This window comes from Oryzias melastigma, linkage group LG15 (assembly GCF_002922805.2).
Source record: "Oryzias melastigma strain HK-1 linkage group LG15, ASM292280v2, whole genome shotgun sequence".
NCBI classification, from domain to species: Eukaryota; Metazoa; Chordata; class Actinopteri; order Beloniformes; family Adrianichthyidae; genus Oryzias; species Oryzias melastigma.
Genome location: NC_050526.1, coordinates 6,876,826 through 6,891,642, shown reverse-complemented (window position 1 = coordinate 6,891,642; position 14,817 = coordinate 6,876,826). Strand labels below are relative to the sequence as shown.

The window sequence follows — 14,817 nt, the reverse complement described above, 5'->3', positions numbered from 1 at the left end:
ATATTTACAGTAATTGCTTCCTTCAGTTACATTTGCACTGAAATATAGCAAACACTGCATCAATGAATCAATATACACGAATCAGTGAAGCACCAGTGCATTTTTTCTTTTTTTTTGTGGACTTCTAAGCTGAAATGTCCTTGCAGCTTAACTTTCAAGGAAAAATAATTTGAAAGTCGGTAAAAGAAACCTGCAACATCCATCGTTCTGCTGCATCTGTCGGGGAAAAAAAAGCAAAAAAAAAGAAAGAACAGGACAACCTTCTAAAGAACTAAAGATGTATCACAAACATTAGGAGGTAACAGAGGTAGCCGAAAAAATATGTCAGACGTCTTCCCTGAAAATTGAGTTTTCTGTGCCAACTCAAAAAAAATGCATTAGAAATTTGTATTTTTAAATCTTCATTTATTTCAGGTAAAGGGTGTATTTTTGTACAAAAAAATGATTCATACCCCTCGCACGTCATTTTTTGTTTAAAAGTAGATTAAAGCTGAGAATTTTTTTTTTCCTTTTGTACACAGTTTCATTACTTTCTGTGTCATTTTCAATCACGAAGATACTTGGTTAAATAAAAAGAAGTTCAAGTCAAAATTTGCCAGAGGAATGAACAAACTGTATGCAGTAGATATAGAACTTTTAGTTCTCAAAACCCCCTTTTTTAAATATGTTTCCTGCGGCTCGGGAAGCTCATTGAAACCCTAATTACTGAAATAAAAATCCAAAATGATCCGTGCAAGTTCCTGTGAATATTTCCAGCACAAATTACTTAAAAAAAAGAAAGAAAATCAAAGAACCCATTTGTAAAATCTGTTCTCAGCGCCTGGTGTGTATGTTCACCGAAACAGATGGAGCGGCACAAGGCAGAAAATGCAAACACATAATTTACATTTTAGGCTGACAAAAGAAGACTGTGTCATAAGGTGAAGCAGCAGGTGGCGTGGGCTCTCGTAGGAAGCCAGATGCTGAGAAACTGATTTATTAAACCGCAACCAAACTGCACAACAAGAGGCCATGCTTAGCCAGGTAATGCAGAGCTAACTAAGCAAACACAGACAGACAAAAGCTTTAATTAACAAGACACAAAACATTAAGGTGTAATCACTGACAAAAGAGCAGAGATTGTCAATGAACTGGCCTGCTTTAAGAAAATCAAGACAACTCAATACTGCTGGGAGTGATTAGACAAATTCGTGGAAAATTACTGAGCCCAGTAGACAGGAACTATTGTTTTTAAAGCCAAAGTGTTCCAACATAAAAGAAGGTATGCCTTAAAGCAACTTAACTTTACAGAATAGAATTAAATGCTATAAAAGTGTGTCTTTATAAGAAGGTTTGGAGTATAGTTAGTGAAATATCACATACATTTGCAGAAAACAGCTAACAAGGAAAATCTAATAAACTTGTGATTATGCTAGATCAAATTTACAAAAAAATAAAAGATATTGAAGCTTCTCTTTTTAATCAGTTTTCAAACGTGACATTTAAAAAATGCAAAATTTCTCTGTTTTTATACTTTTATATGTACTCGTTTTTACTCTTACGTTTAATAAAGTGACTTTTCCTAAAACGAAGACGCCTGCACACAACTCTGTGATAGCTTATTCAGTCAAGAGTTTGGATGGATGATTATATGCATTTGACGACATTTTCAAAAATATTTTAGTTTTGTCATGTGATCTAATATTTGTACTCGCAACCAGTTCTAACAAAGGCAAAAACTTTAGAATTTAAGTTTTTAATCCAACTGTGGTACTATGGAGTTTATTTTAGTTATTATATAGAAAATGTCCCTCCTGTTCAGATGACTGCCAGATACTCTTTTGGCAACTTGCTATGACATATAATAAAAACTACACTTCCCAAATCGTTGGCAGTCTTTTTTCAATCTTCAATTTAAGATGACAAACCTACTACTTTTTTTTGCCTGTACAATATTTTAAACCATAAATGGAGAAGGAGAATGTTACATGGAAGACCTCCTGCTGCCTAAGGTCCCCTAATATTGAGTGGATATGTATCAAAGACCGGACGCCACAAGAGCAAAGGAAAAAAGAAAATAGCGATGAATAGTATGTGAACATTTCAAACTGCTTTTATGTAGGTAAGATTCCATTTAGAATTTCATTAGACATTTTTCTCAACTCTTGACTTGTTCACAATATTTATAAACTAAGCATAAATCTTCCCAATCTTTCATACTGTATGATCAATTAACCTGTAACTGTTTGTATCATATTTAATACACACATTTCTTAGAGTCCTATGTCATTAGTATGATCAAAACTATCCTTAAAAATCCATCATATGCAACTTGGTCCATGTTTTCTGCCCTGTAGTTCATCATCTTTCCACTAGGAGCAGTAGAAGGGCTTTTTCTGCTCATTAAAAATGGCTGCTTCCATGAAATCTCGAAAAATGTTGCCATATTTTGACACTTTGTGTTGAGAATAAGTCATCTCTTGTTTTTCATTTTATAAATGACTACTTGCTGAATGGAAAAAAAATGCAATTTAAATTATATTTTTCCCAATAATGCAGTTATACCATGTTAAAAATGTATGTATCAGATTTGAGACAGTGGGTTGATAGGGTATATTCATAAACTAACATTATTGTGAACAAACACTTACCAAATATCCCGGCGCATCATATTTAATACTCTCTGTGTCTTAAAAAAAACTATAATGGATTTTTTTTTTGATAAAGTTGATTAAAACATAAAAAAAAACATCTTGCTTTAAAAAAAATGTGAATTTTCTGTGATTTTTTTTTATTATGGTGAGTGAATGTGTACTGGATAATGAACATTTTTAGGACCTAAATCTGATTTATTAGCTTGTTCTATCCTTCTTTCAGCATGTTCTGTTTCTGCCGTTCTGAACTTTTCACATTTTCAGAAGAAAAACTTAATCCATTAAATTGATGCAATCCAAACAACCTTGGGGTAAAATATTAAGAGCGTTGCAGGCTGACTTCAACAAGTTCACATGAAAAAAAGATAAGAAATCTGCTGCAAAATTCAACCACAAAATATTTCTTTGTGTTTGGTTGAGGACTGCAATGTGTGTTTGTTAGGGGCCAACTTGAAGGGGGAAAAAAATGAAGACGTTTGGTCATTTGGGAACAAAAAAAGTCGTGGTAGCATGTCCCCATTACTATCAAAGTGCATCTAAAATCTTGATATGAAAGGGGGCAAAACGCTGATGAAAATGTTTCATAATGGTGTCATCAGAAAAGAGGAGACAGAACTCAGCTTGGCTCCCAGAGATGGGGACAAACAGTCTTTGGCGAGTTTTTGATGCTTTATCCTTATTTTAAAAAGAGCTTTTAGGTTTATAACTGTACTGGCGTGATCCTCTTGTTTCTTTTTCTGTAACAATGAAAGGAGTGTGGACTATTCAGGCTGCTCAGACTCAGAGAGGAAGGGGGGTTAGATCAGAGTCAGAGGAGAAAGCCAGAGACTTCAATGGTTGCACAAAGGACAGCAGGATATTGAAAGATGATAACCCAGCTTCCAGGGATGCACATAAGCATTTGAAAAATCCTTCTGCATAATGTCTCTCCGCTGAAAGAGGGTTTTTTTTATTATTTCTTCTGTATGTGGGTGGTGTGCGTGTGACAGGGATATAGATGTAACACACTCACAAGAGTGAGACCCTAAACTCTCAGTCATCAGCAGTCAGGAAAGCTTCAAATGACTCATGCCACACACGGCGCGTGAATGAATGCTGACCACACTGCGTCAAAAGATGTCCGCGCGTAAATCTGGCGCACACAAAGTAATACTGGCTACTTACGCTGCTGTTTTCCCCGGACCAGTGCACCATCGCCTGGTTGTGAGCTGTGTCTCCGCTGAGAGCAAATATCGAACTTGGGAGCTCAAACTCCTCCTGATCCAGAGCTGGTGCGTCGTCCACGCCCTCAGCTCTGAATCCAGACCAAGTCTCCGCGCTCCTGGCGCGCCGCAGTCGTCTCCATGTGGTCTCATCTCTGTTCTCCATCGTCGGGACATCCTCAGTTTGGGCATAAATGCCATAGAATATGTCATCACTGTCGCTGCTGTCGTTCGTGTTATTCAAAGGGAGGTCAGGTTCGCGTAAAGCACTTCCAGAAAGCTGGGAAAGTTTTGGATGAGCTTTTAAGTCGTCCCTCTGCGCACCGTTTGTAAATGCTTCCTCAATTTGTGGTTGAACGTTGAATGAACTTTCTTCTTCAGCACTTAATTCCACTGCGTTGCGCCTTTCGTCCCCGCCGGCGTCCACTGACCCCCCGCTAATCCCAACCAGATCTTCAGCTGCGCCAAAATCCGCCAAATCCAACTCGTTCGGTTCCCAGTACGTTGCCGAGTTCAGCGGCAGCTGACACGAGGGGATGCACCTCACCTCCGCGTTTGTTCCACCCAGAAGGGAAGTTGTGATCAAGAGCCAAATCCACCCGGGGAAAGGGAGAACCCCCCACTGGCCGAGACGCGTCTCCATTCTAAACTGCTGCGGGTTTGAGGCGCGTTAAAAAGATTTCATTGTGAGTGAGGAGCGCTCTCCCTGTCATCACCTGAGGAGTCCGTGGATGCACTGTGGGGAGGTGCAGCAGCGCGCGCGCGGACAAGTGTTCCCAACTACTGATGCGTCGGAGGAGGAGCTGGAGAGGAGAGGAGAGCGGGGGGCGCACACCCTATATCCTCATTTTAACCTGGATTTCTACAAAAATAATAATCTAATGTTGATTGATTTATAAAGCAACTGTGACATAGCAGCACAATTCTAATTCTCTTTTAAACTGGTAAAAAGTGCTGTGCGCGCGCAGAGAAGGGACAGGTGCTGCTGCTACAAGGAGCCTGATAGAACAATTTCTCTTTTCATTACCAGGAATCTGGGTAATCAATTAACAAGATTGCCTATGTTCACTGTCAATTATGCCAGGCAAGTAATGACTTTGTTGTGACCCACTTGGAAATTGTTTTCACCTGTAAGCTGCTCTCCTATATCATCCTTTCAACACAGCTGAATGGAGAAAATTCATATTCCCCAGGTTTTTGGCTTCTGTTTTCTAGGGCCTTCAGGTTAATGGAGACGGCTATGACAGAAAATAATGAGGTTCATTCAAAGAAAGAGGTGAGCTAGTAATCATTTGAGCTGCAAACCTCTTCTGATCTCTGCAAGTATGCAAGCACCGTGGCAGTAATTGAGAGCTCATTATTGCCATGGAATGCAGATAGAATATATTGTTATATTTTGCACACACTTTGGGTTTGTTCCAGTCAGTTAATGGTAAACCATTAAAAGAACTAAAGCCTGTCCTAACCCCTGTGATTAGATTCTATTTCTGGGCAACATTTAGTCAATAGGACGAGGAGCTGTTGACTAGTGACTGATGCCGGAGCGGCTCCCTGTATTGAGCTGTGTTCTCCTCATAGCTCTGAGCTGCGACGTGATCCCGTTCCACATACGGGTCAAGTGCACAGAGACGTCTTTCATTGCCAGCCATTAGTGATGCAGTGAGCAGGAGCTGTCTCAATCTGTTTCAGTTAGCCCCCATCAGACAAGGGAAAACCAGATTATAATGCAGATTGATGGCTTACTGAGAATTTCAATCATTGAGAACACTGACTAAAAAGCTGGAGTCTTCCCTGTAATGTATTTCTCAAATATATCTTGACTACCACAGTGCATGTCATCTCTGAAAGTACTGACAGTGGGAGGTTGAGACCTACATGTACAAACTTTTAGTTTGGCTTGTTGCGACTTTTGTTTTTAAATCCATCCTCAGAGGCAAAGAAAAAACAGCTCCTTAAAAGTTATGTCAGTATGCTTTTAACTAGGAATACAACGATTCAATTCATATTATAATTTGTGTTTGCCGATCCAATTCATAGTCGGTGTTGGTTCATTATGAATGAACCAATTTAATCATTGACCTAAAATCGATCCAAGACATCTTTAGCCAAAAACTCAACCAGTGTGACTCAGAGATAAATACCTGGATACTGAACAGTCCAGGTGAAGTTTTCTATAAAGTCCAGTTCACTGTTGTTTTTATTCATCAAAATAATACAAAGGGAATATTATTAGAACTTTATACTACACTGTATGGTCACATCTTTGCTAAATTCAAAGTCCTTTCACACATTGGCCGCATTGAAATTACGGCTTGATCATTTTATCACGTTTGTTGTCCACTGTGAAAGCACTTGTTAATTTCTATGTTCTAGTAAAAAAAAAAAATACTGTTCCTCAATTCCAATGATATTTTCCAACATCAATTTAATTTATCTTTAAAGGGGCCATACCATGATTTTCTTAAGTCTTTAAGAGTAAACTATATCCATATATATATTCATATATTACCTTCAGAACACTAAAAACAAATTAGTTATGAAATATGAATCATTTTTGAGGACCGTTTTAATACATGGAAGTAAAACGACTTAATCTCTTAGGCACTGCCTTTCGCTCCTAGTCAGTCCTGCCCATTTCCCAACGTCATCCTTAAGCCTGCATCCACAGCCTCCTCAGCATCACCAAACTTTGTAAACAAAACCACGTGACTAAATATCTCTTCAGTCATTGGCCAGCAGTTATGGGGGCGGGTCAAAACACGAGAAACATGGATTGTTTTTAAGAGAACTCTGTTGGAACTACAATAGAGCTTTGAAGACGACGTCACAACAGCACCCCGCGTAAGTGCCACACAGCGAGACACGGAGAAGCATGTTATACGTTTTTCAGTGATGGTAAAATAAACATTCTAACAAGTAAATGGTTGAACTAATTATTTCCTTTTGGCTAACATGACAATTAATGCTTTAAATTTGTCCGCGGCTTACCCATCGTCTCATTTACGTGTTTATTTCACATGACTGTCGGGTATGTGGCCGTTTCCAGTTTAATTGTTCCGCTCCCAGTTCGTTTCCCCTTCAGACTGAGGAGTCTCAGACCAAACCGAGACCACTTGAAAGATGGGTCCAAGAGCGGTTCCTGGTTCAGGAAGGTAGTTATCTCCTGCTAGGAGACAGATTCTGGCGGCAGGGGATAACTACATTGGAACCACAGCTCCATGAAGAAGGTGGGTGTGTTTTCATTTTAGTCTGGGGGCAGAGCTTGCAGCACAGACTCTTCCTGGAGGGGACAGTTGGCATCGTGCTTACGTCAGCACGTTTCCACCCAATCGTTTTCGTGGGTATGGGAGGGTGGAAACGTGCTGAGAGTGCAGGCTTTTAGAGGATTACTCTTAAATGCGTGAACGGATCAAAATACCACTTTTGGGTTCTTATAATGCATGAGGAATGAACAGTATAACTCACTTAAAACCTTAAAAGTAGAATTTTCATGGTAGGGCCCCTTTAATTGATTTTATAAAGGTATAGGTCGATTCAAATAACAACTTGCCTCAGGATTGATGAGGTTGGATTGTTGTAATATTTCATTTAGAGGAGATGCCGAAAGTGTGATTGAAAGATTTAATAGTGAAACAGGAATTGAGTATCACCAGACCAGCTCAGTGGCCTTGTGGTAAAGTGTCCGCCCTGAGATTGTATGGTTGTGGGTTCAAAACCTGGCCAAGTTTAGCCAAAGACTAATTGGACTGGGGGGTTAAACCACCAAATGTTTCTCGAGTGCGGCTGTGCCTGCAGCTCACCGCTCCCCCAGGGGATGGGTCAAACGTGGAGTACAAATTTCACACACTTAGGTATGTGACAAATTGTGGGACTTTAACTTTATAAATAGTCGATAGTCTTTGGTAGTTGGACTCTGGGGCAGAGACATCAGTCATTTTTTAAGAAAAGTGTTTTTCATGGGTTGCAACTGAAAGTGCCTTGCAATTAAAAACAACAAAATGCAAAAAAGGGAAAATCACCCCCCCCCCAAAAAAAATAAATACATAAAAAATCCACACAATCCACACAGGGAAATAGCAGAACTATAATTATAAAAGAGACACAAGGCTTGGCTCTGCTGTAAGGAAACAATATCGAGAATTTATAGCCTCATTTCCACTGAGCAGTCCGGTATGGTCCGCTAAGGAGTGGTACAGTATGGTCCAGTTCATTCTGGTGAGTGTTTCCACTCAGTTATGTCTCGTTCCCACAGAGAGGTTTGTTTTCGCGGCACATGCGTGGTGTAGACCTCTAGCGTGTCATTGTAGAGCGACAACTAGAAAAGCAACAACATTGGAGGTCATCCAGCAGCCCGTCTTTTTCTTGCTTTACTTCTGTTATATCGTGTTTAACAGGAGATTTATGTTGTTTAAAAGAAGATTATGGACGGCTAAGAAAAATACTGCCGTAAAGAGTCAAACAGAAACGCTAGCTTAGCACTATTTTGCTGCTTTATAACGTCATCATCACTTTCTGCCAATCAATGGGTGGCAACAGTGGCTCGGCCCCAACCATCCCGTTCTATTTTTCTATGGGCCTACAACGGATGGGGACCCTAAAGAGGTACGTACAGTTTGGTACTGTTTAATTGGTCGATTACACCCAAAATACTTGACCGGACTGGACCACTTAATGGAGATGAGGCTTATTATACCTGAAACCAGCTCAATCACAGAATATCAACCCCAGCTCCCAGTCACACCAGACAGCAACTGGGTCCACTACACAGACATGAGGCTGGGATGTTGGACTCTAGCCGCCCCAGCAAGGGTGAGCCCCCCCTGCAACAACCACTGACCAAACCGGCAAGTCTGGCACAAAAGATCCCCACAGGAAACATCCTGCAGGTGAGGAGACCCCAGAGTCCAGACGCTGATGGTGGTTAAGGCTGCCAGACTGTGCCGAAGCGAAAAGCCAGGAGGAGAACGAGGTGGAGGTGGAATATGGATTAACAAACTTCTATAAATTAATGGCAGGAATTTGGATGTGATCGGCTGTGAAGAAAGTAAGGACTCTAGCTAATGGCTTAGAGTGACTAATTGATAAGTGAGGTGTGAACTGAAGAATCAGTAATCCAGAATACCTGAAAATGAAATCAGTTTTCCTTATTGATATTGGATTAAAGTTTTGCAAAAAAAAATTGTTTTGATTAAGTGGATTAACTATTTAAAACTCAGCTTTCTAGACAGGAGGCTAAGAAGATGCTTGGAGATTTTATTTGATAGTGTTGATTAAACACTGATCTTTGAAGAGGCTACTTCTTGCCATGACATTATTAACTTGCTTACTGTTACATCAGTCTCAATGTTTGTATTTATTCAAAATGGTTATATTTTTAACAGATTATTGCTTTTAAATATTGCAACACAGTTGTTTCAAGCTGTTTTGGGTGATGCACCTCCACTGTAGACACAACATGTCATCTAAGTACACAGAAACACACACTTGGAGACATACCGGAAAGGCTGTAGACATTGTTCGACAAAACATTAGGTAAAAATAAAACCAAGACACCCACCAGAGGAAGAGTTTGAACAAAGTATCGGTCAACATCACAAATAGTTAGTGTCATTTAAAGAGAAGCAACCATTTCTTGACCGTTTTTATGTGTATTTTTTAATGTATTTTATGTAGTATGCTAGTTAAGACACTAAATTAAGTAAATTATTTGTTTTAGTTAATTTATTATGAGGGTTGACTTAGTTTTCTGTGATGCAGCAAAAATTGCAACACAAAATCGAATTATTTTTTAAAATAAAAAAGCCTTACCTGACACAACTTGTCATTTACTTTATCTGTGTCATACTTTGTATACAAGGGTTTTATGTAGATTTTAACCTTTAGACAACACTTATTGTACACGTTGTACATTACAGCAAGACACTGAGCTCAAAAACATAAATATCAAGCATAAAAATCGCAATAGGTCTCTTAGACATTTGCATTTTTCGCCCACTAAAGGGCATCGTGTCGTTACATGACTCAAAGACTCTCAGTGGGTAAAGGGCAATGTTCAGATTACTCGTTTTTTAAATGTTCCTCTACCAAAACACATCAGTAATCAATATATGACATCAGGAGCATGTTTACAGTTAGGCTAGATGGAGCTTCAACGCTCACCCGTTTGCCCTCAGAGCCCTTTTTGGATAACATTTCATTTGACAAGTTTAGATTTTATTTTAGCTTTTTGGCATTTTTTATCAGTGAGAATCAGGTTACTGACAACTGTGAGTTCTAAAATTGTGACAATTCACAACTCCCCTTGTCTCTTTTCTGCTGACTGTCTTGCCACATTATCCAGACACAAATCCAGACCCCAGCAGATCGGCTGCTTTTCTTACACTGAAAGGCTTTATCATTTACAAGGGGAGGAAAATGGTTAACTACAGAGCCCTCAGAAAATTGTCAACATATCATTGATAAAGTGTGTGAGGAAATGTGTCAGAAAAAAGAAATTAAGGAAAGAGTGACCTTTACATTAGATGAAAAGATTAAAAACCCCTATAGACATATGGCTTTTAAGCTTGTGCATCTAATGACAGTAACCAGAACACACAAAAAAAGAGTCAATTATTCCTTTCTCTGAACTCGTCATTTGACTGGAAAGCATTTGTAAATTAGGTTATCCCTAAAATATGATTTGTTTGAAAACTAAAGGATCCAAGGATGAGTGTACGGTAATAACTTTAAGTCTTGAAATAAGATTTAAATGATTTTGACCCAACTAATTTGTTAAGTGGTGAAATTTTTCAATTTTGTGAGAATTTTAGTTTCAAAATGAACTTTCATAGTTTGCACAATAATCTGCAACTATTTGGAGTTCATTTTAAATATAATGGCCTAAATTTGTGAATTATTTTTTAATTAATAAAAAAAGAAATCAATAGTAAACTTTTTACTGCTAATGTATCTATTTTCAAAGCGTTTCCAGTGGTCTTATGTAAACACCAATTTGCAACTCTTCACACATCCAACCAAAAATTACTGACGCAACAAAAATGGTGGGCAACATTGGAGCTTTTGTCACAAACAGGCAGACAGCTGGTTTCACGTGCAGCAGGTTCATTAGTTCAGGCAGGAAGACGGGAGCCAAGCACAGATAATAGTCCACAAACTAAATCAAGGTCAGACAGGCAGAGGTCAATCACAAGCATAGGAGCATCAAAGAAGATCCTAGAGATGTCAGAGTCCAGGTGAGGGTCAGGGCAGGCAGCAGGCAATCAAAGAATAAGCAGTGAAACAAAAGATCAGGTCAGCTAGGAACGCTCAGTAATGCAGGCAGGGTGGCACAAACAATACTTTGAACTAAGTGAGGCTCTGATGAGCGGCATCTGGGGAGTGTGCATTGGGGTTGCTGGGAGATGTAGTGTGTTTAGTACTCTGGAGACGGCTCCCGCCAGTGACAAGAGGAGGAGACAGATCTCTGAGCTCTGACAGCTATTCAGGTGTACCAGATGCATGGATCAAGTTGTCTACAAGTGAATGCAGTATGCATGGGTGCCCAAAGTGGGGCCCGCAGGCCTAATTTGGCCCGCCAAAGGTTATCTTTTGGCTTAATTTTTTTTATTGATTTTCAACTTAAAATAAACTACCAAGGGGTATTTCTTTTCAATCTAAATCTTTTTTCAAACAAATAAAAAATACATCAGAGTGCTCTAATCAAAAGCAACAAAAAATAGTGGGAACACCTTTCTCAAGAATCCAAAAATATTTACCACAAACTTCATTTTATTTTCATAATACATATACTGACATACTTTATTGCACAATTATCTCAAAATGAAGAGGGTAGAAAAGACATGAGTGATTCTATAGTTTCCCTTTAACCTGAAATGGTGAAAGAGGCGAACTTTCCCTCTGAAATGATGCTTTGTTTATTTTCTTATGACAATCACTTTCCTCAGAGAGAAAATATAAAAGAGCAGAGCGCAGTTGGCGCACACTGGAGCTGTTACCATGACGACATGACGCACCATGATTTAAATAGTCCACTTTTTACTATTCAAACCTAAAGATATAACAGGACTGAAGTTGTAATAATTGATTTAATACTTATATTTTTTCAAATGACCATGATATAACCAGGGTAATGCCCTCCCAAGAGTGCATTTTTTTAGACATGAACAGACTTCACAGAAGCAAGAGATTAGCACGATAAAACAATAAAAACACACAAAAATTTCTGTAAATAATTAATTGCAATAAACACGATCAATTGACATACCTCATTTATGCAATTTTCAACCTTAATTTTCTTTATATATGTCCTCCGTCATCAGGAAAACACTTTTTTTATCAGAGTGGGGTTTTAAACCTGCATAATTTTGATTTAGTTTCTCCTAAAATTTTGCCAAAGTCTTTTAGTTACATTTATCAAAGTCATGGTTGTTTGAGTATAGGACAGGAATGGCGTCCCGATGTGCTTTCCAAATATTCTTGCCCTGCCCTTTGCTTTTACCTGATCAGGTGTGTCCAGCCAATTACAAGATGCAATGATATATTTAAGTAACACTTAATTCTCGCCACATGCATAATGGTGAACCCTGAGGAACTAAGTCTGGCAACCAAAAAAAAAAGGTGTCACGAAAAAAATCTGCATTTTGGAGAAGGAAACTTTATTATTAAACACAGTCTCTTTTGTGCAAGCAGTTGTATTTTAAGGCTATTTTACAACCTTGTTTACAATATACCTTTCATACACATAGGAAACTAAAAGTGCTTTACAGGGACAAAAATGTGACAACATCAAATATAATGAAGCCAAGGAGAAAAAAATCTGCTAAGACAAGGAAAAAGAACTTTAAATCTACAAGAGGATACTTTCCTGCAGTAAAACATAAATGCTAAGTTTCTTCCTTTTTTTCTGACTGCAGATCTTTGTGCAAAATCTTTTCAAGCTTTAAGGAGAATCTCAGACAGCTGACAAAGTGAATATATCCAAGAAGAAGTGCAAATGCAAGACAAAATGCGAAAATTGCCAAACCTCCTTAAGAAAACAGGGTTGTAAAAAGTGACTCCAAAAACAGAAATAATGCTGAAAACGCTTAAATAAATTTGCGTTGCAGTGCGCTAAATTGCGCTGTAAATATTTATTGGATGCAGAAAAGATTTTTAAAAGCCCTGAGCTTATTAAATACCAGGAAGTGCTGTTTCCATCAAGTTTTAAAAATGTACTATTTACAACTTGGAGTCTAATATAGTATGAAAAAGCATTCCAATAATGTCGAATGGGGCTAGTGCTCAGCTGTTCCCTCTTTTGTGGGTTAGGAAAGCTGTTTCCATGAAATACAGTTTTATGCAATAAATGAAAGGGGTCATTTTGGTATATTAGCTTTAAAAAAATGTGTTTTGCACGTTTGTGAATTTTAAGTTTTACTCCAAAACTAACTATTCAAAAATTGATTTTTTTTTTTTAAATAATTTTTGACCAAATGAAGTTAAATGAATTATTACTTAATTGCCTAAAAAATGTGAAACCTAGTAATTGCCATATAAATTAAGGCTTTAAAAAGAAAAATGCAATCATCTTTCTTAAGTGAATGACTATCAATGAAAAGGCAAGACCATATGTCATCCTTAAAGTGGATCTAAGGTGATCTCCTCTTTCAGTTTGAGATGTTTGCAGCCAGACAGGAGACAGAAACTGCAAAGGATTTGCTTAAACAAGCAGTAAAATGACAAGATATACTAGAACCAGAGACAGCTGATCTTAAGAGAGACCTGAAACAGATGAAGGTTTCAAGCCAAACATGAAACTGATGGTATGGCAGCCAGACAAGAGGCAGAGACGGCAATGCCCTCACTACAGCTAACATCAAATGAAACGATGCAAAGAAGTGTTTGCAGCTCAGCCAGGACGAAAGAAAACCCCAAAGGATTTGATTATTGGCTCTGACGTGGACAGAGAAAGGGTCAAAATAAAACTTCAGAACCCAGAAATAACAGAATGTAGCTCTGAAAGGAATCTTTGAGTTTATTTTAATGCAGAGTTTGGTTCCATTTATTCAAATTCTTGCCGCTTGTCTTTTAGTGGAGCTGGTTATTAAAATAATCGTACATTTTGTGGTACAAGCACAATGTACTTTGGTTCCCCTTTCAGAAAACATACTAGGCATGAGAAAATCAGAGAATATATATATATATAAAATTTGAACATAGTAGTATTCTGAAGGTATCCTCCAGCTTAAAGACTGCATTTTGTGCATGAACAGCCCAAATTGTTATCACTGGGGCAAACTGAATGTTTATATGCAAATAGAGTGAATATTTTTGTAACAATTTAGTGTTACAATCATCTTTGTAACATTTAGTCATGATACAGTCATCTTCGATCATCTTTACAAATGGCTGTTGTTTTGTATTTTTGTCGCAGCTACCAAGCTTTTCTGAAAGAGGGGATCCTAATGTCTGGTTCCCGCCAAATGAGGATTTTTCCGCGATGGTCAATGGAGCACTTCTGCTCAGCTGTGGTTATTTAGAGCATTTTTTTTTTGCCATAATAGCAAAAACCTTATGCAAATATTACACCGTGTTTCTGTTACTGTTTCTGTGTTGTTTTTGTGTGTTTATTTCCCTCTCTACGGTCTGTTTAAATACAAAAATATGATTGCATTTGTCAATTGCTGCATTTTATTGTGAAAAACTGGTTTTATTTTGAAAATTGACCAGATTTTCCTGTGTGTCTTGGCGTAGCGTGAACCAGGTGTAAGGTCCAACTATTTTTTACTATTTATTTTATCATGTATAGCACTTTGAGGCAATTTTAAATACATTTGAATTTGAATTTACAGTACATCCATGTGAAATTTGGTGCTCTTACCCCAAAATTGACAAGTTTTCTGAAATATCAACCTAACTGCTGGTTCTACTATTATACCTGTTCCAAAAGGAAAAGCAAAACCTCATAATGAGATAAAACATTGTAGGTTTACATTTATTTTGCT

At 38.1% G+C, this 14,817-nt stretch overlaps 1 protein-coding gene across 4 annotated transcripts in view; it reads right to left on the bottom strand.

Moving 5' to 3' along the window:
• The window catches only part of LOC112161501 (VPS10 domain-containing receptor SorCS1), a 92,416-nt gene that overhangs the window by 65,125 nt on the left and 12,474 nt on the right, over positions 1-14,817 (bottom strand). The window contains exon 1 of one of the 4 annotated variants that reach the window (XM_024296660.2): positions 3,798-4,625. The exons of the other annotated variants lie outside the window; for them this stretch is intronic. Coding sequence (XP_024152428.1) covers positions 3,798-4,478 — 681 coding nt within the window. The 5' untranslated portion in view covers positions 4,479-4,625. Of the gene's footprint in view, positions 1-3,797; positions 4,626-14,817 lie in introns of those variants that run through there. 4 annotated transcript variants of the gene reach the window in all.